This window comes from Borostomias antarcticus (genome assembly GCF_949987555.1).
Source record: "Borostomias antarcticus genome assembly, chromosome: 1".
Taxonomy (NCBI): domain Eukaryota; kingdom Metazoa; phylum Chordata; class Actinopteri; order Stomiiformes; family Stomiidae; genus Borostomias; species Borostomias antarcticus.
In genome coordinates, this window is record NC_140234.1 from 23,588,468 (window position 1) to 23,615,466 (window position 26,999).

A 26,999-nucleotide genomic window follows, 5' to 3' on the forward strand; every position below is an offset into this window, starting at 1 on the left:
GCGCAATAGCTTCGCCAAGCGCATCGCACAACAATTAGCTGGAATAACAGGATGGCATATGACTTATCAGTTTGCTTATTATTATTTTTTACACAAGTAGAGTGGACATCACATCATCGCATCTGCAGTCACAATTCGGGGGATTCAAACCTAGTCGAAATGAGATAGTAGAATTAAAATGACCCACAAAAATGTTCCCAATGGAGTACGACTACTGCAACAGTAAGGAGACATGCAAACGCCTCCAACTTAAAACTGTACTCTTTGGTACAGTATTTTACTCTGCAACATACCCCTTGAATTTACAATGTGTGGACATACAAAGGGAACGTTTGGTTATATATATTTTCCATTCAGTCACTCCATCACTATTACACAGAATTCATTAAAAATAAATGTTCAAATACAAGTAGGTCTACTTGAAGAAAACCTCTTCTTTCCATTCAATCAGGCGTTGCACATTGAGGTGAGTCACTGAGAGCCAAGGGCATCAGCTGGAATAGGAGGACTGCATAAGTGGACCAGCCAGTCCATGATTCAGTCACTAAGGACATGACAGTCAGTGCGTGTGTGTGTGTGTGTGTGTGTGTGTGTGTGTGAGACCCAAGTCAGGTGTCTGTGACTCAGACACGGATGGTGTATGAGTCCGAATGGGTCACGTAACGGACCCAGCGCTGAGACGGCCCCGGCTGTATCGGTGTCAGGCGGAGGAATCTGATTTGCAGTCCTGTGCAGGTGTACTTCGGCACCTCAAAGCTCAGACTGACCGGCCCTACTTCCAGCATGGAGGCGGAGCTGAGGCCGGGGACCTCCAACTGAAAGCACAGGAAGAGACACTGAGTGATCATCAGAATCCTAATCACCCTTTCATGCAACGCTCTTCTGTCTATCAGCTGTTAGGATGTCTACGCAGTTTAAACACAGTGCACTCTTCAGGTTAGCCTTTGAGCACTATGAGCTGATGTTTAACTATGTTCGATTGAATCAATTAATCATTTAAAGCTTTATTTGTATAGCGCATTTCATACCCAGAGGCAACACAATGCGCTTTAGAGAGAACAAGGGAGGTGAGCATAAGACCCACCCCTACATATTCCAGAGGGAAGCAAAAAAACAGTATCACCCAGGGGCCAGATAAGTGGGCTGAATGTACTAAAAATCCTGAAGCAATGAAATAGATGAAACCTTGTTGATCAAGAGGTGCTGGTCATGTTACTCCAGTGGCTTCACGTCTCACCCTAACCTACACTCGTTAGCAGCAGGGGTGTTTGTGAATGAGAGAGAGAGACAGAGAGGGAGAGGAAGAAGGCGCAGGGGTGTTTGTGAATGAGAGAGAGAGACAGAGATGGAGAGGAAGAAGGCGCAGGGGTGTTTGTGAATGAGAGAGAGAGAGGGAGAGGAAGAAGGCGCAGGGGTGTTTGTGAATGAGAGAGAGACGGAGAGGAAGAAGGCGCGTGTGTCCCTGTGAGTCACCTTGAACAGAGCGGAAAGCTGGGCCCCCCCGGTGAATCGGGGGATCTCCCAGAGGACGGCCTTGTTTTTGGGCTGCAGCTCCGCCTTCTGGTCCGGACTACTCAGCTCCCGGGAGAGACTGCAGAGCAGGGTGCGAGGGGGGACAGGAGAGAGAGGGGGAGGGAGAAAGGAAGGATGGGAGAGCAAGTGTTGTGTCTGATTTTTTTTTTTGCGATAGTTGGTGTGGGAATTTAAACTTGAAGAGAGAGGCATGGTCGGTTTCATGGAAAGAGTAGTGAGAGAGATCAAAGGTTTTTCTGAGAAAGCTTCGCTGACCTTATTGAGCCTTTGGGAATGGGTATAGTCACAGACACATTGATAGCAGCACTGTAAACAGAAGATTACACCGTTACTCATGAACATTTCACTTCAGCCCAAGCAGAAAAACGTATTCGCATTTTCTGTCAATGAAGAACCGACCTTTTAGGCGGCAGGTCACAGCGTAGTTTCAGGTACATCAACAACCTGCAGGGAGGGGGTTAGAGGGTTACTGATCCTGGGACTACAACTCCCAAGCAACTTCCCACTTGAAAAGACTGCAGGACTGTCAGTGGCATGAGATGGAGGAAGTGGCACCCATAATGTTCTATAAAGGGGTTCTGAGTGGTCAAGGTGAAGGTCAACTTTATTTACATAGCACATTTAACAACTAAAGTTGCACCAGTTCTGTTCAGTTCTGTTTAGGATTACAGTAGGTGATACAATCCCTAAATGTTAGCATGTACCTTGAGACCTGTTGTGAGGGGACATTGCAGGGTTTTCAAGTGGGCTTCAAAGTGCTTTACAATATAAAAACAGACAGAGTGTATAGACCTCTAGAATGTTCTGTAGAGACAGAGGATTGTGGACGGTGAGGGTTGTGTACCTGCCTCCGGTGTCCCTCTCTATGGTAGGGAACAGTCGGAAGGGAGGGGGCGTGGGCAGCTCGTCACACAGCTGGTATTGCATCACAGTTTGCTGAACAGTAATGCAACGACAAGGGAAGTGAGAAAATGTTCCCGATAGCGAGGGAGAGAATTTAGGTGCGCGTGTAGCGTACGTGCACACGCGCACTTTTACTGTAAGTGAATTCCATTAACACCTCTCCTTGGCTGGGACAGACTTTCAGAATTCTGTAGGTGTCAAACTCGTCTAACTTGACAGCCTGGTGGAAGCTGCATTCGTCAACTCGAACAGCTGCACCGTAGCCTGGAGGAGGGCGAGAACAGACGTCCTTATAGTGCCTCAATTAAACGTTATTTAATTGCTCTGCTAATATCACGGACACAGACACAGTCATCCATGATCGGATGGGATGAGTAGATGAGGATGATACTGATAGACTACTAGACTACAGAGAATAAACTGACAGTTTGGGAACCTTTAAATGTCTAGTTGCGTACCTACAGTAGGACTGGAATGAGGAACTGATTAGTTGGAATGAGGAACAAGATATTGTAAAGACAAGTGATAACAAGAATTCAAATGTACCTGTACATATAGTACTTGTTACATATGGAAAATCAACTTTCCATACTATTCTATTCTATCTATTCTACAAAGTCAGTGTGCGACTGTGTGGTGTATCAGCACTACCTCATATTTCACTATGTATTCAGGGTATGATTTATACTGTAGTCAATGCGCCAAATAATGAGATCTTAGTCAGCCAAGTAAGGAATAAGCCAACAGCATCTAATGGATTGACTTGGCTGGGGAGGAATGTGAAAACACTCCATACCCACCTCTGAGCTGAGACTTCCCGATGCTGAACTCCTCATTCAGTCCAATACGCATTTCTGTGAAGATAGGTGGGGGGTGTAGGTGTGTGTGTGTGTGTGGGGGGGGGGGGGTATTGAAATGTTACATGTTAAAATTGACTTTAGGCAGATAACATCTGGTCTTAGAAAAGGAACTGCTAATTAGGCTAAGGCTTGTGCATTTCCAAGCTTGAAATTCATTGAATTTGTTTGAGGAAAATTCACCAGAGCAGCTGGGCATGTAGCACTTCACTCTAATCTCCCCTTCAATCTCTGCCCTCATCAGCACTCCCTAAAAGAGAGAGAGAGGGAGAGAGAGAGAGAGAGAGAGAAGAAGAAGAAGAAGAAGGAAGAGAACAAAGGCCCGAGGCAGAACTGCTGATCAATTCTCTTCAAAACTCTGGTATGTGGATACGCCTGTTCATAGCTCTGTTACCATGGTACTCACGTTGGAACCAATGACCACGGACAGCCTTTCAATCACATCCACAAAAATCTCGTTTTTCCCTCCCTGGAAACAGAACAGAAAAAGAGAGGGTTTACATTACTGTCATTTAGCTGATACTTTTATCTAAAGCGAGTGTGACTTACAATAATTGCATTTAACGTAGGAAAAGCCAATGTACTACTACTTGCCAGAACTCACAAGTGCATCTCCTTTCTAAAACAAGTGACTGAGAGCATTATCTCATGCCAAAGGCAAAGTGCAAGACTAGCAATTTAAAAATAGAACAGGAGGATTGTGGTAGTACTTCTTGAAGAGATGAGTTTTGAGCCTGTGGCGAATGACGGGCAGCGAATCTGCTGTCTTGACGTCAGTGGGCAGTACATGGGACGCAGGATAAGGGACACGGAGACACAAGGGAACACTGACCTCCTGAAATTAATTACTGCTTACACACTGTTGCGGTACAACGGTCAGACACACACACACACACACACACACACACACACACCTGCTCTCCCCGGCCGGACATGATGGGTCGCGTGGCCGCCGCGCTGGGGGCCACCTTACTCTGCTGGGTCTCTGCCCCAAACTGGACAGGAGGTGGAGAGGGAATGGGAGAGAGTGAGATGGTCAGAATCAGATAAAGGAGGTTTAAGCCTGGAAAGTCATAAAAAGTTACATGTTCAAATCTTTTGGGTGCTAGTATGTTCCTGCAACATGGACATCAGTAGGGGCATTACACTTGGCTGGACTGGAGAGTCACCATCAGGTTTATTTGTCACATACTACATCACACACAAGTAGTGAAATGTTCGTCCGTTAGCTCCTAGACTGTGCACACACCAAGTAATATAGAGAGGTAAGAAAAAATAAAGTCGGTATGTTATTTGAAGCCAGTATGGGTGACCTTTGACCTACCAGGCCGACATTACTGAGGTCAAACAGGCTGAAGGGTTTGGAGCTGACCGCCTCAGTTTGGATGAAGTTCTTCAGGATGTCAGTGGAGGTTGTCTGGATGTAACCATAGTCCTGGTGGGTGGGTGATGGGGGGGCGGAGAGAGAGAAGAAGGGAGGGAGTGGGCAGGGAGGAAGACTATGGCCTCAGAAGAACCCCCATCCCCCCTCACTAATCTAACTAATCCAGGCTGACTATCTGAACTGGGATATCTTGCCAGACAGAAGAATGATACGAAGTCTTCAGAAGAATGATAGGAGGTCTTCAGAAGAACGATACGAGGTCTTCAGAATGCCCTCAGGATAGAGGAGAGAGCAGCGAACAGGGCTACTCACCACCACTTCGTCTAACAGCTCATAGATGAGGGCAAAGTTCATCCTCACTGACTTCTCTGTCAGACTGCCACAATAGTCTTTTATCAGGGCTGTCAACCTGGAACACGGACACACAACACATTTCCAATCAACATTAAGGTCACAGGCCTTGAGATTATAATGAGACTGATAAAGACAGAGTGGAGGGATAGGCACAGGAACACCACACAGGTGGACTTCACTCTTCATCACAGCCGCACCCAAGCTGACCTGTTAAGGAATTCAACGATGGTGAACGGGGAAGCATCAGCTGTCGTCGTGGCGACCCAGTAGAGTCCTCCCTGCCTGATGTGAACAAAGTGTAGCTCCTTTTGACTCTGGAACGCAAACAGAGAAGAGATGCATCAACTTGTTGTAGCCTACACAGCAACAGTAAGCCACAGTAACAAAACAGTGGCTTCGGTTCAGTCTGACCCAGTAAGCACACATTCACTTCAGAAACATAACACACTCACACACACACAGTAATTTTACCATGACCACCGGAGGCTGGTCGCCTGTCAGTGCAGTGACCATCTCGTAGAAAATGTTGACCGCATCACTTCCTGCCTCACCGCGGACTGACGGGGCAGGTTAAGGACATCCACATGATCACACAATCAGCATTGTCAATGACAGTTGACTTTAGCTCTGTGGTTACTCTATGGCTGAATATTACAGACTCACTGCATCCACACAGCATGGCTACAATACCCAAGTCACAACTGCCTGGTGGTCTCAGGAAGAGGCCCTGACTCCGGGTTATGTATAATCATCAGTTCATAGGTTAAAGGCTCAGGGAGGTTGAGAGGATACAGTCTTTGTAGATGAGGTGATCTCCCTTGGAGGACAATATGAAGACCTGAGAAATCATATTCCTATGGTGGGGCAAAAAGGACCATGGGTACATCATAAAAAGTCTCTAACAAATGCAATGTTACATATGCAAATGCAATGCAATGTTACATATGGCTCCGCAAATAGGTTGTATTCTGGGGTTTAACATACCTGCTGTTATCTAGTTGTCAAATGAAACCTTAGCTTGAAACGTTATCTGGTACCTTTCCCCCACGTTAGCCAATGCAGTACCATACAGCTAGCTACTGCTAAGCTAGCTACTTTGCTTTCTTACTGTGGTTTGCTCTCGTGGTTAGTCTACCGCAGAGGAGCACGTCTCTTTAGTATGGGAGCCATTCCTCAATATCGCTAGCCAATTAAACAAAAAACCACTGTTTTCAACAGAAAGCTAGCTAGCTGACATGCTAACCATCTAGCTGAATGTTTATAAACGACGTCTACTTCAGGTTTGGACGGCCGACGTGTATCTAAAATGGATACACTGTACCACAGCGCCACCTTGTGTTGCGTAACGTTAACAGTTGCAGAAAGAGCTGTGTTTTAGTTATATTTTCGCAACACAAATCAGGTATACTGTGATTTTTATGTTCAAAATCAATGGCACGGATTCCTCTCTGCTATATATATTTGCTTGCTATAGCCACGGATCACTGTCATATAACAAACTCTAGAAAGAGCAAACTGTAATTAGTACTGCGAACCACCAGCAGGTGGCAGTGCACATCCAGTTTGCTGGTGACTCTAAACGGAAATGGGTGCGCGGACAGACGAACAAACGTGAAAATGGCGTCTCCGAAAACAGTGCCGAAAGATGCTCAGGTATGAATCGATGTTTTTTGTTGGAAGTATGCGGAATATAGCTGTGTTCTCACTTACCAATGCAAACAATGTGCATTCTAGACACTCACTGCAATAGTTATATTCTACAATTTTTCAGTAACGTTCCCCCAACCAAGCTAACTGGTTAACAGTTAGCATGCTTTGCTAGGCTAGCAAGCTAACTGGCTAGCATAGACTTGAAATGTTTACGTTATGTCTCAGATTTTATGCTTTTTCACGTGCACGGCCCACTGCGGTGGTTGCCAATTTTGCTAGGTGGCTTGTAATTGTTCATGCATACTCATACTCACACTCACGTATCTCTGCTTATCTGTAAGGATACTGTAAGGGACAAGCGATTACACGCTTTTCAAGCAACAAGCTACAAGCAATTCCAGTACCTGAACCCATACTTGATACACATGACAAATAAACGTCCTATTATATTATATTAAATAATATTCTAATTTTGCAGGTTATGATCCAAATCCTGAAAGACATGGGGATCACTGAGTATGAGCCCCGGGTGATCAATCAAATGCTGGAGTTCACCTATAGTAAGGCACTAATTCTGACCAGTTCCTGTGTGGGAAAATTATGTTGATACACATGTAGTTTAGGGCATCTGTCATGTAACGTTCATGTTCATGCCATGTTGACTTGCAGGATATGTGACAAACATCATTGAGGATGCCAAAATCTACGCCACTCATGCCAAGAAATCCAGTGTGGATGCCGACGACATAAGATTGGCCATTCAATGTCGAATGGACCAGTCCTTCACATCTCCTCCCCCACGAGATGTAAGATGTGAAAACAAGATTGTACCACTACAATACACTTGTAATTACTTACCTTGTTTCAAACGGCTGACCCTCCTGATCTTGCAGTTTCTGCTGGAGGTAGCACGGCAGAAGAACCAGACCCCTCTTCCCCTCATCAAACCCTACACCGGACCACGCCTACCTCCAGACCGTTACTGTCTCACTGCTCCCAACTACAGGCTCAAGTCCATACAGAAAAAGGTACGACCATGACAGATCTAACAGGAAGTGTTGGTTAATGATTAGTCTGGAGTAAAACACAACCAAACATGGGCATATGGGCGGAGCCAGCACCTCCAGCTGCATTTGAACATATTTCATCGGGAGCGTGTAGTTGGGACTAAATGAAAAACGTATCTAGCCTAGTAAAGAGAAAACAGTAGCTAGCCAACTCTGTGAGGTGAGCTAACATAAAAGAACGGCCAAATAACCTAAATTGCACTTTATGTGCCAGATATACTACCGACAGCTCAACTCGTTAGCAATACTTGAAAAGTGGAAGGCTGTGGTCAATGACCAGTCAGACCAAATCAGCCTCTGATTGACTGTATTTGGCTGTGTTGTTCATGTAGAGCAGCTGTTCTGCTGTTGATTCTACTTTCTGCCCTGCGTGAATTGCAATTATCATGTAAATAAGTGATGTGTGTCAAAGACAAATTCCCTTCCCCCGGATGGAGAATGAAAGTCAATCTATAGTACTGCGTTTGATTTTATCAAAGTTGTTGTGATGAACTGAGCGGGAGAGCGTCTTAGTTGGTGAATGTGACTGACCGTTGTGTTGCCGTGCAGGTGACGTCCTCAGCAGGTAGAATAACGGTGCCTCGCCTCAGTGTCGGAGCGGTGTCCAGCAGACCCGGCACACCCACCCTCGGTGAGCGACTCCTCCCACCACACACACTTGCGCGCACACACACATGCGCGCGCACACACATGCACGCGCGCGCCTTGCTCTGCTCTACCCTGTTTAATGTCAGTTTACTTAAATGTTTAGGATAAAGTTTAATCTGCATCATCGAGGGAACCAATCTCTGAGTGTTCTTACACCTGTGGTCGTAAAGAGTCGCTTCTCTCATTTCATCTCTGTTCGGTGCCAGCAGCAAGCGTGGTCGGCTTTGAATGTTGGCTTTGTTTTTTTCATTAAGAGAGACCCTCTGACGTCCGTACTGTTCTCTCCCCGTTTGTCTCATCCCCAGGCATTCCGTCAGTGCAGTCAGTCACCACTAAGGTGGGCACCCCGGGGTGTCTGACCGGCCAGCGCTTCACCGTCCAGATCCCCTCCTCACAGACCGCAGCCTCCAAGTCTGGTAAGGGAGCCGGAGATCCATCACAACCCTCAGGGTGACGCCCCCACCCATCGGGGTTTGGAAAGCGGTTTAGTCTACGGGGTTCAGTCTTCAGCTTCTAAATGTCTTGATTTTTCATGGATGTCCATGGATGACACACAACCTGTGAATTTGAGCTTAAAGATGTGGATGTTGAGCCATAACCAACATAGGATTACTATCCTATGTTGGTTATGGCTCAACATACACATTTTTCTATTGGAAAGTGTGTCACAGGATTGTCATGACTTAAGAATAAGACGTGAAGATTTATTTTTTTTTAAATCCCTAAACGTATGGGCATGTGTTTTCCTGTTTCTGTCAGTCACACCATCCACTCCAACGGTTCAGAACGTCCTCATCAACCCCTCGCTGATTGGCTCCAAGAACATCCTCATCACAACCAACATGGTGTCTCAGAACTCTGTGAGCGAATCACTGAAGAGGAAGCATGAAGACGATGAAGACTATGACACACTATGACCTTGTGTACCAGGAGATTAGGGGTCTGTTAGTTGAAATCAAGAGTGTGATGCTGTAAATAAAGTAGAGGATAGTTTTGAATTTAACCAAACAGTTTGAATAACCCCCACCAGCACATTGTGGAAATGGTGTTATTGTAGTGTCACCCATGACTGTCTGCCACACATTTTTGTATATAAAAATAAAAAAGAAGGATATGCGTCACTATGCTTGAGGAAATAAATATTACTTATATACACTTTTTCATTTAGGCTAGTGTAAATGCCAAAAGGACACCACTATGGCATGGTAATGACAGACTTTATTGTAACAGTACTGGTAGGTTTTGTCTAGTTTTCCATAGCAAATAATCCCATTCTGATAGGTCGCACGTGAGGTTGTGCTTGTGCTTTGTCGAAGGGAAAGTCATCTACAGCTTCAGTAGACTCGACTACTGTAACGGTGTGTTTACAGGTCAATCGACCGGACAACTGCAGCTGATTCAGAACGCTGCTGCTCGAGTCCTCACTAAAGTGGATCACATCACTCCAGTTCTGAGGTCTTTACACTGGCTTCCTGCCTGTCAAAGAATCCACTTTAAAATACTGCTGTTGGTTTATAAAGCAGTGAATGGTTTAGGGCCAAAATATATTTCTGACCTGCTGTATCGTTATGAACCACCCAGACTCCTCAGGTCGCCTGGCACAGGTCTGATTTCTGTCCCCAGAGTTAAAACAAAACATGGAGGAGCAGCGATCATTTTTTATGCTCCACATATCTGGAACAAACTTTTTTTTTTTTTTAAACCTCCAGTTCTGCTGCAACGCTTAGTTATTTTAAATCAAGACTGAAAACGTTTCTTTTTGCCGCTGCTTTTTATTACATCAAATAATTATTCATTCGTACACTGCACTGTAACATTTATTCTTGTAATTTATTATTTCTGCATTTTGTTTTAAATGTTTGTTTTTTGCATTTCCTCTTAATGCTTTTAATGTCTCAGGTAAAGCACTTTCAATCGCCTTGTTGCAGAAATGTGCTATACAAATAAACTCGCCCTGGCTTGCAGTAGGACCATTGTATCTAAACAATTAAAAGGGACTTTCATCTTACAGTGTAAAACAATTAAACAGGTGTCAGCGCTGACAGCGGTCCCTACTTATCGTGATATCACACGTAAAGCCACTTGTAACAATTTAAACGTGCACTACATTTCAAGCTCAGTGCAATCAGTGTATCGCTTGGCTATTGACTCCCATTTCTGAATATCTGAATCATATGATTCAGAATCATATTAAGGGGAGTAAACTGAACTGCTGAAGGTCAGCAGAACTCAGACTAAGATTGATTTTCTCAATCTAAAACACTAATCAAAATGTTCTCAAATTCTTACACTCTTCTAATCTACTCTAAAACAGGAAGATTATGCCTGAATCCGAAGCATGCCTTGTGCAGACTGCGGTACTATATTTTATTATATAATTGTGTTGGGAGAAAGACAGAAGGTTGTCTATCTCCGTGCCCAGGTACCTGAAAGTCCCTAACTGCTCCACTGCCCATTTGGCCTCTCTTTGAACCCCTGAGGCTAAATGGGCAGGCAGTGGAGCAGGGTTAGGGTTAGGGTTAGGGTTAGGAGCAGGTAGGGACCTTCAGGTACCCGGGCACGGAGATAGACAACCTTCTGTCCTTCTCCCAACACACTGACTCAGTGTACATGAAGGCAACAACGCCTGTTCCTGCTGAGAAAACTCAGGAGCTTTGATGTCAGGAAGGACATTTTAAGAGCTGTGTACAAATCACTCATTGAATCTGTACTTACCTTCAACATCACATCCTGGTTCAACTCCACCTCGGTTAAGAGCAAATCAAAGCTTTCCCGGATCATCAATCAAGCAAGTAAAATAACACGGCAACACCCAAACTCAACCTATCAGTACTCCATACCCAAGCAGTTGGCAGCAGTTGAAAGGAAAGATAACCTCATTATTGGGGATCCCACTCACCCCCTGCACAAGTCATTCCAGCTACTACCATCAGGCCGTCGCTATAAAGTTCCCCTGGCCAAGAAAAGCATTTATCGGAACTCCTTTATTCCCACTGCCATAAATATTTTAAACAAACAAGGAGGAATAACTCTTACACACGCAGTATGCCACTTTGCACATAGTAGGCTAATATTATGCTTTTTTATGATTCCCTGTGCTGGTTTTAGTAATGTAGGCCTATTGTATGTCCTTAGTCTGATTTGTGTTGTGCTAACTTAATTCAGTTTTCTGAATCTGAATCTATTCTCTGATATTTTTCACTGAGCTAAATAAAGTGATGTATACAAATTTCGGTTTTCTTAAACCTCGCGTCACCAGGCTCTCCTAGAACCAGCTACCTCGTGCCTAGTGCGTATCCGCTCCACAGCGCGCGTTGAATAATAGCCCAGGCTCACTGCTCTAAGTGGGTTTAGGAGCTGTCAGTTCAAGGCTTCTCGTCCAATAGGCATCGCAGTGTCTGTCGAACACATAGACGACGCCATGTTGTATCCCCGGGGGCTGGAGATCTCTTGGAACGGGAGTCTGAGTGCCACCGGGAGTGTGTAAACAAGGTTCCGGGTTTCGAATATCGTACATTGGGTTCATCCTACGGAACTGAACTAATCGCTATGAGCCGTCCGTCCTCTGCGGGCGGTGGGGGCGGAGGACTCGGGGCCGGGAAGGCAGGAGGAGGAAAGCACGGAGGTTCAGGGGGAGCCGCGGCTGCCGTAGCAGCAGCCGCCGGAGTAGGAGCCGTGGCCGGGGCTGGCTCTGCGCTACCTGCCGCCGTAGCCTTGCCTTCGGCGGCGCTGCCGGGGCAGTCCGCCGAACTTACAGCGTTGTTCGAGTGTCCAGTTTGTTTCGACTACGTTCTACCACCCATTCTCCAATGCCAGGCCGGGCACCTAGTTTGCAACCAATGTCGCCAAAAGCTGAGCTGTTGTCCGACCTGTCGCGGCCCACTCACTCCAAGCATCAGGAACTTGGCTATGGAAAAAGTTGCATCTACTCTGCCCTTCCCCTGTAAGGTGAGTTCATCCAAGGCACATCAGAACATAATATGCACCAGTATGCATTAGCTAGTTAGCTAGCTGCCCTGGGCAAAATGCTGCGTGTAGCTATCTAGCTAGCTAATAGTTCCTAGCTCACGCTCACGTTGACAGGTGGGTGTGTGTCCCTCGTGCGCTCCCCGGGAGCCCGAGAGCATCATGCAGTCCGGCTCACCCGTGCACGTCACTCACTCACCGTAGTTGTGTTATACACCGAGTATGTCGCTACATCAGTCAAACTTTTTCACATCTGTCAAACTTGTTTTGAAGAAGAGTTTAGTTACTTTAACTGTATTGGAACTCGAATGACTGACAGTATGGACGCCAGTATTGTGAGGACTGGGAAGTACCAGTAGTAGGCCTATGTATGTAAAGATTGTCATGCTTGCTACTTCCCTAAAATAAGGGTTGAGGCGATGATCCTTTAAACACTGAATGTGTCAAGAAGAGTCAGTCTTGAATCATTTCAGATTGTCCAAGAGGCCTCACTGACTTATACGTATTATCTTTGTCCTATGAGTGAAAGAAAGTGTCTCAAAGTGAGTGAAGCATCAACTTATGAACTGATCAAGGAATCATTAAGATTTCAGATCAAAAATGCATTAATCATGATGAGCTTCTTCATGATGAGCTTCTTCACATGTTTTCACGTGTGCTGCAAAGACTGCCATAATGTCCGCCACTGCTGTTCTGAGTGTTCTTGTGACAGGTCAGGGGTCATTCTGAGAGACACAGATAATGGTTCTGTCTGTGACTCCCCATGATGCTGAGCCTAACTGGCCTATCTGCGCCTCTGTCTTCCTGACTGTCTTTCTCTTTCCCTCTCACACACACACACGCACACACACACACACACACATACACAAGCTTTGGGAATCTCAACGACATAAGTTTTCAGTCTCTGTTCAGGGATACAGGAAGCAGTGTTTCCACCATGGCGACTGCCAATTATTGCAGACATCGAACAGAATGTCGCCAGTGTTTTAGCTTTTGGCTCAGGCATTCCTGCCATCAGCAAGCCACACACACACACACACACACACACACACACACACACACACACACACACACACACACACACACATACAGCCTACTTCAACACTATTGTATGCTGTGTAGGATTCACTGTATTGCACTGTTTTTATTACTATTGTAGCTTTGTTTTTTATTACCATGCTGTATTATACTTCCATATGTCACTATCTTGTAGTGTTATTATGTCGCTGCTATGAGGTTGAGACGCCAGAACCCAGGAACTGTACTCCCTTGTACATCAGGGGTGTGACAATAAAGTCCCTCTTGTCTGTCCTCTTGTGGAGACTGCTCCTGTGGTAGCTCTGCTCCGAGGCCGTCAGGAGCAGCTCTTTCCCTGTAATGGCCGTCTGATTGCATTACTGGGGCATTAAAGTTGTATTCACCTTCTGTGGTGTTACAATCCACTGAAAGCTGATCCTCCCCCTCCCCCTCCTCCTCCTCTTCCTCTTCCTCTTCCTCCTCCTCCTCCTCCTCCTCCTCCTCCTCCTCCTCCTCCTCCTTCCCCTGGCATAGCCCCTCCTCCTGGCAGAGGCTGAAGAAAGTGGATAAAAGAAGCGTAGGGATAGAGGGAGGGTGATAGGAGGGAGATCAGGTGAGAGCAGAGCAGTGCTCTCAAGTTTTTTTTAAAGGTGGCACTGTAAAGGGTCATTCCGCTCAAAAATCAAGGTTTGACACCCGATGTTACCGGACTGGGACTCATTGACGTGGGCCTATCTTGATGATGAATGTGATTTTTGTTGTTGTTGTTGTTGTTGTTGTTGTTGTGTAATGTCTCTTAAAGGCTTCAGAAGATGCACCCAGGTCTTCTACCCTCTCGGCCTACTTCACTGTGGAAATTCTGTTTTGCAGCATCATGTCTCAGGGATAGGACACCCCTTTACACCCAGAAGGTAGAGAGGAAAGTTCCTAGTGGTCCTCGCAGACAGACAGGTTAGCTCTGGAACAGCAGGACAGTACTTTTTCCTGTCTCTAATGTGCTGAGTTGACATTTCCTCTTTCTGTAAAATGAGCTCTCGGCCTTTGAGCAGAGCAGCCAAATTTCCCAGGCGGTTCAACCTTTGTCTCTAACCCAGGATCCATATCTCCCTCCTCTCTATCAGAAACCAGCCATCTGCCTTTGGCTTGTTCATCTTACCAGTGTCTGAAATTAACTTTTTGGCTCACCTTCCATAGGGACTGATAGATGGAAAAAAAATTAGGTCAAGCATATTTTTGAAAAAAATTATGAATAGGCCTAGCCTTTTTGTGTCACATATAGCCTATAGGTTTCAGTACATTTCATTGAGATAATAAGGTATTGAATACAAATTTCAAGATCAAGGCCAGAGCAGATTTGGAGCGAACTAGCCTAATATTTTGAGTTTTCTACTAGCTTTTAGGAGATGACAAGTAGCCTAGTTAAAAACTAATTGGCGGTGACCTTAGTACCTTTGTTCGCCTCACAGATCAGAGCTTGCGTTCCTGGGTTCGTGCCAGTGCACGCGTGTCAGAGCGTAGCGCGGGGAGAATTATGGGTAGAAGCATGTAAATAGCTTAACAGCGATACAGGAACTCCATTTTTTATGTAAGCGATTTCCTCCCAGCCATCAACACTCTTAGAACAGACGTGTTAACACATGTTGTGACGTGTGTCAAAATAATGTGTTGCTAATAAACATTTGTTATGAGTGAAGGAAGATATTTTATTTTATTTTTGCCGCAATAATTCGGTTACATTAATGTACCCACCACCAGTGTGGCAGGTGCGTACCAGGTGTGGGCTACTCACCAAATGGAAAATCGAACCCGCATTTGCTACCTGGCGGGTGTTAATTCGGGACCCTGGCTCTTGCAGTAATCTGGTGTCCCTCCCCCCTCTGGCCTGTTTGTTGATTTAGCCGCGGGCGCTGCAGTTCCCTGCGTGGGCCGACGGCCAGCCTGCGTGTGTAATCTGATTAGACACGGATGCTGAGGCCTGGGCAGTTTGTCTGAGGTAGGACAGGACTCGTAACTGCTCTGGATGTGCTCCAGGGTTCGCACTCAACCTCCTGCTCTGTCTGCGCGACTTGAACGGACATGTTATTCCACCGTTCATATTTTGTACAGACTGAACCACCTACACTGTTCAGATAATGTTCGGTACCACACAATACTCTGCATACTTACCAATTGTACATACTGTGCATACACAACCTTACATTTGCGCACTCTATTCTCTAACTCTCAAATATTTACACGTCAAATATTTGTACGTAACTTTCCACTGTCCATCACTGTAAGATATAGCATCACTTATGCTGTAGTATGTACTTTTCCTGCACTTCTCTGTAATTAATACTATTTTGTTGCACTTCTGGTTAGATGCTAACTGCTTCATTAGTTCTCACTCACTCACTCACTCACTCACGGAGAGACCAGTCCCTCAACCCCCCTCCCCTGCCCTCGCTGACCCCCCTTCTCCCCCAACACTCCAGACAACAACAGACTCTGCACTACTGAACACTCGAACCAACACCTGACAACACTCACTACAACTACAATTGAACACTACGCACAACTGTGTACTTGAACATTATTTAATTGCACTGCGACATCATGGACACAGACGCAGTCATCCGTGATTGGATAGGATAAGTAGATGAGGATGATACTGATAGATGGCAGATGGTAAACTGCTAGTTTGGGAACATTTAAATGTTTAGCTGAGTACCTAGGACTGGAATGAGGAACTGACCAGGGCTGATAAGATACTGTAAGGACAAGCGATTACAAGATTCCCAATGTACCTGTTACACACGGCGAATAAACTTTCTATTCTATTCTATGCTGAAGCGGTCGCCCATGACATTCGTCCTCTGTCTCTCACCCATGCGTGCTGTCCTCCTCTATGGGCAGCCCTCATCAGTGGCGCCCGGGGACCAAGTCCAGCCCCTGGTCAGGGACAGGACTGAAGAGCCTCTGTTCTTCTGCATGTTTTTACATTGGGGTTCTATGTGGAGAACATGCAAACTCCACACAGATAGGCCTGGGAGATAGAGAGTCCCCATGCGGGAATTGAACTCAGGACATTCTTGCTGTGAGGAGAGCGTAACACACCGAGCCACCGCCCAGCCACCCACTCACTCACTCACTTACTCACTCACTCACTCACTGACTCACTGGCCCAATCCCAATGTCCCCCCTAAACCCTCAAGCCCTGAGCCCTCACAGACTTATTGACGTCACCTGGTGAAGTGATCGAGTGCGCGAGGCTGCAAGGGCTCGAATTGGTATAACAAGGAATGGGACAGCACTTGTGACATCACATTACGTTGACGTGAAAACATATTTCTTACTATTGTGGGCGTGGGGCTTTTTTTTAAATCAATTTGTAAATTGTACATGTTTTTCTTGTAGGCCTTCGTGTAAATTAATTTTGGCTGAGTCAAATCCCCTTTACATTATCAGAACTCTGTGTTACCCTCAAAACATTTGTTCAACTTGAAATCATTTCATTTTGTGGTCATATGCGATCGCATCTGCGATCAAATATCAACCCAACCCAGTATTTCTTAGTAGGATCGCATCGATCCTACATTACTGCCTGTGATTCTTGTTTGTGATGAATCCAAAAGTATTAACTTAAGAATGATAATATATTATGTATACACATTCCTGCACCTCACAACTCTTTCCATATTCATGTTGGAAATCTCAATTCAAAGAACACTGCACCGAAATGGGTAATTAATGTCATACTGCTTTTAACTGGGCAATCATATGATTTAGAGCAACAGAAATCGATGTAAATTATAACCATAGCCTACATATTTTTAAACAAATCACATTATACAAACCCATGGGGTTAATAACCCATACTTAAAAATAATGAAACCAAATTAATTATAAGGCTACTTGTGCAGATAAGCAAGTCCAGCTGAAAACATGAAAACATATTTTGTTCTGTAACGTGAACGTTACGGTTGGTTGATCTGTCCGTGCTTGTTTATTGGCTGTTCTTCAGGTAACCCCGTGTTTCACGTCACGACGCTATGAACTGTGGGTAATTCCCTTGGGCTAAGTCTGCAGAAATGCAGACTTACGGGAAGGGGCCATAAAGGGCTCAAAATGGCTGCCGGAGAGCCCTCGCGCACTTGCCGAGTTGACATTGGGACACCCCTAAGCCCTCGCGGACTTCGCGGGAGCGCGCCCTTAAGTCTGCGAGTCTGCAAGGGTGGACATTGGGACTGGGCCACTGACTCACTCACTCACTCACTCACTCACTCACTTATTCACTCATCACTCACTCACTCATCACTCACTCACTCACTCACTCACTCACTCACTCACTCGCTCACTCACCCACTCACCCACTCACCCACTCACTCACTCACTCACTACTCACTCACTCACTCACTCACTCACTCACTCACTCACTCACTCACTCACTCACTCACTTATCACTCATCACTCACTCACTCATCACTCACTCACTCACTCACTCACTCACTCATCACTCACTCACTCACTCATCACTCACTCACTCACTCACTCACTCACTCACTCACCCACTCACTCACCCACTCATCGCTCACTCACTCACTCACTCACTCACTCACTCACTCACTCACTCACTCACTCACTCACTCATCACTCACTCACTCATCACTCACTCACTCACTCACTCACTCACTCACTCACCCACTCACTCACCCACTCATCGCTCACTCACTCACTCACCCACTCACTCACCCACTCACTCACCCACTCTACCACTCACTCACTCACTCACTCACTCACTCACTCACTCACTCACTCACTCACTCAAAGGCACTCACTGCACTCCTTTAGTCACATCCCCTTGCCAAGACAGATTGCAGAAATCAGGGAACTGAACCGCCTCAGTACACACACACACACACACACACACACACAATAGACTATCACACTCCAAGGCACATGCGCCCACTCTCACCTTGTGCACCCAGTCCTTCACTTTCATAATTAATAATCTGGAGATTTAATGAGAAATCTGCAACATTTCACACTTCAGTTGAGTTTAACAGCAGATCAAAAGACCACGTTCACACACACACACACACACGCGCGCACACACACACACACACACACACACACACACACACACACACACTGTTCACACTTCCCTTTGTGTATTCCTCTCATGATATCAGAGGGAGGAGGGAGAGAGAGGGAGAGGGGGAGGGAGGGAGAAAGACTCAGATGTGCAGAGGGACGGACACCTTGCAGCTTTTGTAAATCAGGTGTTGGTTCATCTGGAATCTCTCCATCTCTCTCACACACACTCTTCCCCTCTCTCTCTTTCTCCCCCCTCTCTCACACTAAACAATCGATTTGGCAGAGAGCATGCGTCATTTCCTGTTTATCGAAAGAAAAAGATCTAGGGAATTCTCCTGGGTAATGACTTTTTAAAGAAATGACTTCATGACTTCTGAAACAATGTCACTCAGTGAGTCGATGCACCAGGTCAGCTTCCCAGCACGAGTTGCACTCTGCGGTACACGTGCATGAGGTTTTATTTGAAAGCATTCTGACTCAAATGCAAAGTATACATGATATTCTGTAATTATTCTCCATGCTGGGCTGAGCTACATCAAAAAACGGGTCTGGTTCTGGTCCTGTTCTGGTTCTGGTCCGGTCTGGGGGCCGGGTGTGGCTGACCGGTGCTGGTCTGTCCTGCTCTGGTCCTGGTCCAGTCCCGGTGCTCTGGCGTGCCAACACTTCAGAGAGACTCACTGATCCAACACCGCGTCACGCCTCTTTGACCTGCGCTATTTTAAGACCCAGCGTGACATCTGCTCTGTGTGTGTGTGTGTGTGTGTGTGTGCGCGTGTGTGTGCGTGTGCGTGCGTGCGTGTGCGTGTGAGAATGATAAGGTGCTCTAGAGTTACAGAACAGGACGCGAGTCTACATGGATAGAGTGTGTGTTCACGAATGTGTTTATGATGCTACTGGTAGCGTTATTGTCAGTGTGACTCCCCACTGTAGCCCCCTAGTGGAGGAAAAGAGAACTGTTGTGATGCAGCTCTGACTGCTTAATTTTTTATAGACCTCCACTTTAAAATGACAGACCTCATTTGTAGATAGAGTATGTTGCCAGTAAAACGTTAGCCAGTAATACTCCCTCCACTGAGCAGCGCCAGCGGAAGATACAGGTTATTACATCACAGTCTCTGATGGGGATTTCATTAAATCCCGGTTAGCGTCGTGTGTAACTGTGTTCCACTGCTGCCGCCGTTGTTAAAGTGTCTGATTTCATGAAGCTAAACCGTGGGGATGACATGCCGCTCTCCTCTCCTCTTCTCTCGCGTCCCCCTTTCATCTCTCTCCTCGCTCTCTCTCTCCTCCTCTCTCTCTCCTGCTCTATCTCTCCTCTCTCTCTCCTCCTCTCTCTCGTCTCATTTTTCCTCTCATCAACTATATTTCACACGCAGTCAACCAGAAAATCTAATCTCATCCAGAAAAACATTCTGCTCATGTCTGCCGATGTTTGTCTGTGTGTGTGTGTGCGTGTGTGTGTGTGTGCATGTGTGTAAGGAACTCTGGCAGACTGCCAATCCAATCCAATCCCCTCTTGCCTTTGAAGTGCTGCGCTCCTGTGTGTGTGTGTGTGTGTGTGTGTGTGTGTGGGAGGGGGTTGATATTGTGATTGACAGATAGGCTACATGCTTCTCTAGATGAGGTCTTGAGACTGAGACCCTGCGGGCTACACCCCCATGATAACACCACCACCTCCTCATCCTGCACTGTTGAGTGCGTGTGCGTGTGTGTGTAGTATTTATTAATCAATCCTGACTCCTGTGTGATTTATTTTACTGGAACCAATTGAAATCCTGCTGGTTTAACGTGGGGGGATGTAGGATGAATGTCATGCAAACAGAAGAATGTTATCTGCTTGCTGGATCCCTCGTCTTTTCACCTGGGTACCGCTGATCCAGAACTATCTCCCTCCTCCTCCTCCTCCTCCTCCTCGCTCACCTCTTCACTTCTCCTTGTTTTCTCCCCTCCTCTCCTCTCCCTCTTTCCTCTTCTCTCCTCTCCTCTCTTCCCCTCCCCTCCTCTCCTCCCCTCTCCTCTCCTCCTCTTCACTCCCCCAGGGCTCTAAGCTAACATTTTTCAAATGAAAAAAATTAGGAGCACAGAAAGACATTTAGGAGCACAACGAAAAATGTGAAATAACACATTTTTATTAGCAACACACACATAAGGCCTACTGCCAACAACAATAAACAATAATAACCTGCACACCATAGGAGCTCTCATCCACTTCTACTATACTATTCTCACACACTTCATCATGTGCATTGGTCCTAATGAAGACTATAGCCTACTATTCCCACACACTTCATGTGCATTGGTCCTAATGAAGACTATAGCCTACTATTCCCACACTTCATCATGTGCATTGGTCCTAATGAAGACTATAGCCTACTATTCCCACACACTTCATGTGCATTGGTCCTAATGAAGACTATAGCCTACTATTCCCACACTTCATCATGTGCATTGGTCCTAATGAAGACTATAGCCTACTATTCCCACACTTCATCATGTGCATTGGTCCTAATGAAGACTATGGCCCAATCCCCTCCCTTAGCCCTAGCCCTTGGCCCTACCCCTACATTTTGCGCGTTCACACGTAGGGTAGTGTGTCCTATTCCTTTTAGCTTCTAGGGCTAGGGAGCATATCGAGGGCTAGTGGACGTTCAAACAGTCCTCTAAAACGAGGGTTTTCAGATGCCGACTTGAAACCGAGAGGTAGATGAAAACTCACACAATGCTTTGCGAACTTAGGGATATGAAACAGCTGCCGGTGCCGTGAAAAAACGTGGGAAGAAAGCCCAATATCTTAGCAAATAATCATTAAAAGATGGTAAAATCGGTGGAAAAGCTTAGTTTAATGTAGATACAAAGGAACACATCATTGGATCATTATGACACGCATTTCCGGGAAAAAAAAAGTTACTGGTAGGCTGGTAAGTTACTGGTAGGCTACGGAGCAATGTTGAATGTAATCTAATCAATAGAACTTTGTGTAAACAACGATTTTTGAGTGACAGTTGATTCGACTCCCCCCGGGCCTCACCGAATTCCTCTCTCCTTGGTTTCAATTTGCCGGGCAAAATACGATTGAATGATGGGCTTCATTTTGTGGACGTTACTGGCAGGGCATTTGGCGTCTGCACAGTCGTTTTTGAGTGAGGGCAGCTGAGCTGTCATGGCGCGTCATCACAAGAGTTCTGCCCGTTGCAGGTTGCAGTCGTGATACATGTAATAAAAATAAAAAAAGTTGTGGGACTTTGTTTTGTATACAGGTGCGCGAAACTTTGACTCTAGTTTGATCCAATTTGCATGGCTTTATTTTAGACGCAAAATGCGAGTGAAATAGTTGAAAACAGTACTCGCACAGTGCTCCTAAATGTCAACCCGTGGGTTACGGCAACCCGTAACTCGTGTTTTTCCGACCTCCTACACGTGAAAATGCTCTGGAATGGCAGTCAAACCCGTAACTTCCCACCCGTGAACTCGTACAGATCGATGTACTCCCAGTTGCCGGGTGGGAAGTTACGGGTTTGACTGCCATTCCAGAGCATTTTCACGTGTAGGAGGTCGGAAAAACACGAGTTACGGGTTGCCTGGAACGCGCCATTAGTCGCAAATGCGAGTAAAATGGTCGCACCTTAGAGCCCTGTCCCCTCCTCTCCGCCTCTTCTCTCTCCCCTCTCCTCCCCTCCCATTCTCTCCTCCTCTCCTCCCCTCTCCCCTGTGTGTGAGGAGTCATTTATCTCAGGACAGAAGGCTGGACACTTCTGACTGCAGCATAAATCCTCATCTGTCAGCTGTTAATTGTATTGCCTGGCTTTTAAAAACACTGAGCTACCATCCTTCTCTCCCCCACCCTCTCTCCTTCTCTCTCTCCTTCTCTCTCTCCCTCTCTCTCTCCCTCTCTCTCTCTCTCTCTCCCTCTCTCTCTCTCTCTCCATCTCTCTCTCTCTCTCTCCATCTCTCTCTCCATCTCTCTCTCCCTCTCTCTCTCTCTCTCTGTCCTAGTCTTGATCGGGCTGGAGGTTCCTAGTCTCTTGGGGTTCACAGAGACATGTTGTTCATCCTTGTTTTCCGTGCCAGGCTTGCACAGCTGCAGAGTGTGTGTGCGTGCGGTGCGTTGTCTGTGTGTGTGTGTGTGTGTGTGTGTGTGTGTGTGTGTGATGCGCGTGTGTGTGCGATATGCGTTGTGTGTGTGTGTGTGTATGTGTATGTGTGCAGTACATTATGTGTGTGTGGTGCATTGTGTGTGTATGTGTGCAGCGCATTGTGTGTGTGTGCGGTGTGTGTGTGTGTGTTTGTCTCACGTGGCTGAGACTATTTAATTCTAGCCGCTCTCCAGATAGTAACTGTCACTCACCAACAAATCTATAAATAAACCACCTTCTACCATGAGAGGCTGCAGAGAGGAATATCTTATCTCTGCACATGTGTGTGTTGTGTGTGTGTGTGTGTGTGTGTGTGTGTGTGTGCTGTTCTCCCTCGTATGTATAGACTCCTCAGGCGGTAGGCTACTACTGCTCCTGAGTCTGTAGACTTGTTTTCAGCACACACACACACGCGCGCTGGCCTTGGAGGAGGGGGAGAGGGGTAGATGGAGGAGAAAGGGAATCCTGGCTGAGAGAGAAAGTGGAGGTGAAAGACGATCTAGCAGCGGAGAGAGAGAGGGAGAGAGAGAGAGAGAGAGAGAGAGAGAGAGAGAGAGAGAGGAAGAAAAACAAAGAGAGAGGGGAGGAGGGGGACAGAGGCAGAGAGCCATCCACACACACACACACACAGGCTGGCTGTGTCTCCCCGCCCCCTCTGTTCTGGTGTGTGTGTGTGTGCCAGTGCTGCAGTCGCTGGCTGGCGGTGGGGGAATGTTTTTGCGCGTCAGTTGCTCTGCTGCTGTCAGCCTGACAGAGAAGCCAGCAGCGCCCCGCTGAGAGGAGAGAGACAGAGAGAGGGAGTGTGTGAGGGTGTGTGTGTGTGTGTGTGTGTGTGAACGCGTAAACAAACGTTGCGGCGCGCTACTCTTTTTTGAACACAGGGATTCCTCAGTCTGTCTGGAGACGATTCGGTAGGCTCTTTCTGTGTGTGCGTGTGTGTGTGAGAGTGCGTGTGTGTGTGCGTGTGTGTGTGTGTGTGCGTGTGTGTGTGTGTTCTCGGGAGTGTTTTAATCTGCGGAGGTGTGTTTAGCTCAGCTGGCTGCTGCAGACCTGCAGGAACGGAGGGAACGCGCCCGAGGAGAGAGAGAGAGAGAGAGAGAGAGAGAGAAAGAAAGAAGGAGAGAGAGAGAGAGAGAAAGAAAGAAAGAAAGAAAGAAAGAGAAGGGGAGAGAGAGAGAGAGGGAGAGAGATGGAGGGTGCAGGACAGACAGGCTGTTCCTCTCTGCGTATGTGCGGCTCTTGTTTACCTTCTCCAGCGGGGAGACGCTGTCACTGCCTGTGTGTGTGCGTGTGTGTGGTTGGTTGTCGGAGCGCTTGTGAGAGACGGAGGGCTGTGAGCGGAGACACAGCCGAGACCCAATCTGAAGAAAGCCGACAAGTTGATGTGCCGCTGAGGTGTGTGTGTGAGAGAGAGGGAGAGGGAGAGAGGGAGAGAGGAGCAGCGGGGAGCGATGGTGGTCAGGCAGAGCTTAGCCAGGCTGGTCGGAGTCACACATGTTTGAGATGTGACCCTGGGTGGTCACGGTTTCGTTTGTTACCTTCGAGGGTAACGGGTGGGCATCTAACCATTCGTAGATGGCCGTTAACACGGCATTCATACACACACTTACCATTGTCATACATTTGCGCTGGCACTGGCACACACACACACACACACACACACACACAGCCCAGCAGCTGTGTTAGTGTAGCTGGGTTATAGTTGGGTCTGTAGGGAGGTGTGTATCTGTAAGGAGGTGTGTAGGTCTGTAGGGAGGTGTGTATCTGTAGGGAGGTGTGTAGGTTTGTAGGGAGGTCTATAGGGAGGTCTGTAGGGAGGTGTATAGGTCTATAGGGAGGTCTATAGGGAGGTCTGTAGGGAGGTGTATAGGTCTATAGGGAGGTCTATAGGGAGGTCTGTAGGGAGGTGTATAGGTCTATAGGAAGGACTATATGGAGGTATGTAAGGAGGTGTGTAGGTCTATAGGGAGGTGTGTAGGTCTCTAGGGAGGTGTGTAGGGAGGTGTAGAGTTCTATAGGGAGGTCTGTAGGTCTCTAGGGAGGTGTGTAGGTCTCTAGGGAGGTCTATAGGGAGGTCTGTAGGGAGGTGTATAGGGAGGTCTATAGGGAGGTCTGTAGGGAGGTGTAGAGGTCTATAGGGAGGTCTGTAGGGAGGTGTATAGGTCTGTAGAGAGGTCTATAGGGAGGTGTATAGGGAGGTCTGTAGGGAGGTGTGTAGGTCTATAGGGAGGTCTATAGGGAGGTGTATAGGGAGGTCTGTAGGGAGGTGTGTAGGTCTATAGGGAGGTCTATATGGAGGTATGTAGGGAGGTGTGTAGGTCTATAGGGAGGTGTGTAGGTCTCTAGGGAGGTCTATAGGGAGGTCTGTAGGGAGGTGTGTAGGTCTGTAGGGAGGTGTATAGGGAGGTCTATAGGGAGGTCTATAGGGAGGTCTATAGGGAGGTCTATAGGGAGGTGTAGAGGTCTCTAGGGAGGTCTGTAGGGAGGTGTATAGGTATGTGCTCTGGTTGAGATTGGATCCACTTGTAAAGCAGGAGCCACTGATTGGTCCCCCTGGGTGGCATAGTAAAGACCCAGTGGTGTGTGAAATTGGCTGTGGGTCAGGAAGTGTGTGTGTGTGTGTGTGTGTGTGTGTGTGTGTGTGTGTGTCAGAGAGGAGAGGAAATCTGTGTTCAGCGTGTGTGTTTTCAGCAGGATGTGTGTGTGTGTGTGTGTGTTCATCAGTGTGTGTGTGTGTTCATCAGTGTGTGTGTGTGTTCAGGCATGTGTTTGTGTGTGTTCAGGCATGTGTTTGTGTGTGTTCCGGCATTGCGTTCGTGTGTGTTGAGCAGTGTGTGCGTGTTGAGCAGTGTGTTTGTGTGTGTTCAGCAGAGTGTGTGTGTGTGTGTGTGTTGAGCAGTGTGTTTGTGTGTTCAGCAGCGTGCGTTCAGCGGTGTGTGTCCGGTGTCAGACGCCCACGCGCGCCATGCTGTGCCCGGCCTCCTGCCTGCCCCTGCTGAGGGACCTGGCCCAGTGGCGCTGTCTGCTGGGGTGGCACCGCCACCAGGGGGTCAGCTCCGCCCCCGCGGGGGCGCCGCAGGGGTCAGAGGTCAGGGTCGGGGCGGGGGCCGGGACCCGTCCCGTCTGCCGCGCCAAGCCACACCCCGGAAGCAAGGTGAGTGACCTTACCCGCCCGCTCGGAGGGAGGGGCATCAGTCGGGCACATTCTGTATCTCAGCTGTGACCTTTGAACCCTGTTTCGCTTTTATTCTGATGTGTCGTAGCCTAGGTCGTCATTGAAGTTTTGTCTTATTTTGTTTTTGCTCGGTGTTGATCGTCTGTGACCATGTCAACCAAAGATTGCGTCTCTGAAAGTGGAATCCCTCTGTGCGTCTTAATGCCTGGATTAGAGCTCAGATGAGACTGTACTAAGAATAGCTCTCTCCTCTTATCTGAGCACCAACATTCAGATACCATCTTTCGCTTTGAAGTCTGCGGTTGCAGTCAAGAGAGAGAGAGAGAGAAGGAAAGAGGGAGAGAGACGTGGAGAGAGCGAAAGAGAGAGGGAAAGAGAGCGAGAGAAAGGGAGAGAGATGTAGAGAGGGAGAGAGAAAGGTAAAGAGAGAGAGAGAGAGAGAAGGCACAGGGGATGAGTGGAAATAGGATGTGAGTGGTTTTCTATCAGAGACATTAGATTCCTCTAACACAATTACTGTAGTCTCCTGCTGCCTGGCTTTTTCATCCCCAACTTTTAGCCAGATTGCTATTGATCCTGGAATCGTGTACGTGTGTGTACTGTACACTTGTGTGTGTGCGCGCTTCTGTCTTGTCTGCGTGTGTGCGTGTGTGTGTGTGTACTGTACACGTGTGTGTGTGTGTGCTTCTGTATTGTCTGCGTGTGTGTGTGTGTGTATATGTGTGTGTGTGTGTGTGTGTGTGTGTGTGCTTGTGCTTCTGTCTGTGTGTGTGTGTGTGTGTGTGTGTGTGCTTCTGTGTTGTGTGTATGTGTATGTGTGTGTGTGTGTGTGTGTGTGTGTGTGTGTGTGTGTGTGTGTTGATGCTGTGCTTACACGCGCGGAGGTGAAGAGTGACCCATGCTGATGGGGGTAACCTGAGTAAGCCTGCAGTCTGGCAGCTGGATGGACTGACTGGACACTGGATCCTCCTATGACCTCATGCCCCCCAGAGCCGTGAGGTCAGCGTGTTCCTGGAACACGAGGAGATGACCACACCTCTCTCTCTCTCTCTCTCTCTCTCTCCTCTCCATCCTTGGATAGAGACCAACACATATAGTATAGCATGTTGTTTGTGAGTGCGTGTCCCGGCGGTTAATGATGACATCAGCTTCTCTCTTCAGCCTTGTTCCTCAGGGCTCTGTCTCCAGGGACGCGCGCACACACACACACACACACACACACACACACACACACAC

The 26,999-nt window shown here is 47.2% G+C and overlaps 3 protein-coding genes across 3 annotated transcripts in view; 2 read left to right on the plus strand and 1 right to left on the minus strand.

The window, feature by feature from the left end:
- Nucleotides 1–301: 301 nt before the first annotated feature.
- Nucleotides 302–6,239, minus strand: ap4m1 (adaptor related protein complex 4 subunit mu 1). Its single transcript, XM_084437976.1, has 16 exons — nt 6,016–6,239; nt 5,824–5,885; nt 5,503–5,588; nt 5,239–5,345; nt 4,990–5,086; nt 4,618–4,728; nt 4,208–4,288; nt 3,700–3,762; nt 3,477–3,543; nt 3,237–3,290; nt 2,594–2,700; nt 2,378–2,469; nt 1,933–1,977; nt 1,789–1,839; nt 1,474–1,591; nt 302–815 (listed from the first exon to the last, which is right to left on the minus strand). Exons 2-16 carry the CDS (start codon nt 5,879–5,881, stop codon nt 624–626), a joined length of 1,329 nt encoding a protein of 442 aa, XP_084294102.1. The 5' UTR covers nt 5,882–5,885; nt 6,016–6,239; the 3' UTR covers nt 302–623.
- Nucleotides 6,240–6,642: 403 nt separating this feature from the next.
- Nucleotides 6,643–9,467, plus strand: taf9 (TAF9 RNA polymerase II, TATA box binding protein (TBP)-associated factor). Its single transcript, XM_084439813.1, has 7 exons — nt 6,643–6,684; nt 7,160–7,241; nt 7,351–7,487; nt 7,575–7,709; nt 8,298–8,379; nt 8,702–8,812; nt 9,156–9,467. Exons 1-7 carry the CDS (start codon nt 6,649–6,651, stop codon nt 9,311–9,313), a joined length of 741 nt encoding a protein of 246 aa, XP_084295939.1. The 5' UTR covers nt 6,643–6,648; the 3' UTR covers nt 9,314–9,467.
- A 2,478-nt stretch (nt 9,468–11,945) lies between these two features.
- The window catches only part of siah2l (seven in absentia homolog 2-like), a gene marked incomplete at its 5' end in the record, with an annotated part of 21,783 nt that continues 6,729 nt past the window's right edge, over nt 11,946–26,999 (plus strand). The window contains one exon of the mRNA XM_084448738.1: nt 11,946–12,344. Within this exon, the coding sequence (XP_084304864.1) occupies nt 11,946–12,344 (399 nt within the window). The remainder of the gene's footprint in view (nt 12,345–26,999) is intronic.

Excerpts from the sequence above, each read along its gene's own strand:
- ap4m1 (XM_084437976.1), bottom strand. The coding sequence starts at position 5,881 with ATGATTTCTCAGGTCTTCATATTGTCCTCCAAGGGAGATCACCTCATC. Across the intron at positions 4,289-4,617 it reads ACCTCAGTAATGTCGGCCTG|TTTGGGGCAGAGACCCAGCA; the intron begins GTAGGTCAAAGG and ends CCTCCTGTCCAG. Across the intron at positions 3,544-3,699 it reads CCGTGGTCATTGGTTCCAAC|GGAGTGCTGATGAGGGCAGA; the intron begins GTGAGTACCATG and ends TCTCTCTTTTAG.
- taf9 (XM_084439813.1), top strand. The coding sequence starts at position 6,649 with ATGGCGTCTCCGAAAACAGTGCCGAAAGATGCTCAG. Across the intron at positions 6,685-7,159 it reads CAGTGCCGAAAGATGCTCAG|GTTATGATCCAAATCCTGAA; the intron begins GTATGAATCGAT and ends CTAATTTTGCAG. Across the intron at positions 7,242-7,350 it reads AATGCTGGAGTTCACCTATA|GATATGTGACAAACATCATT; the intron begins GTAAGGCACTAA and ends GTTGACTTGCAG.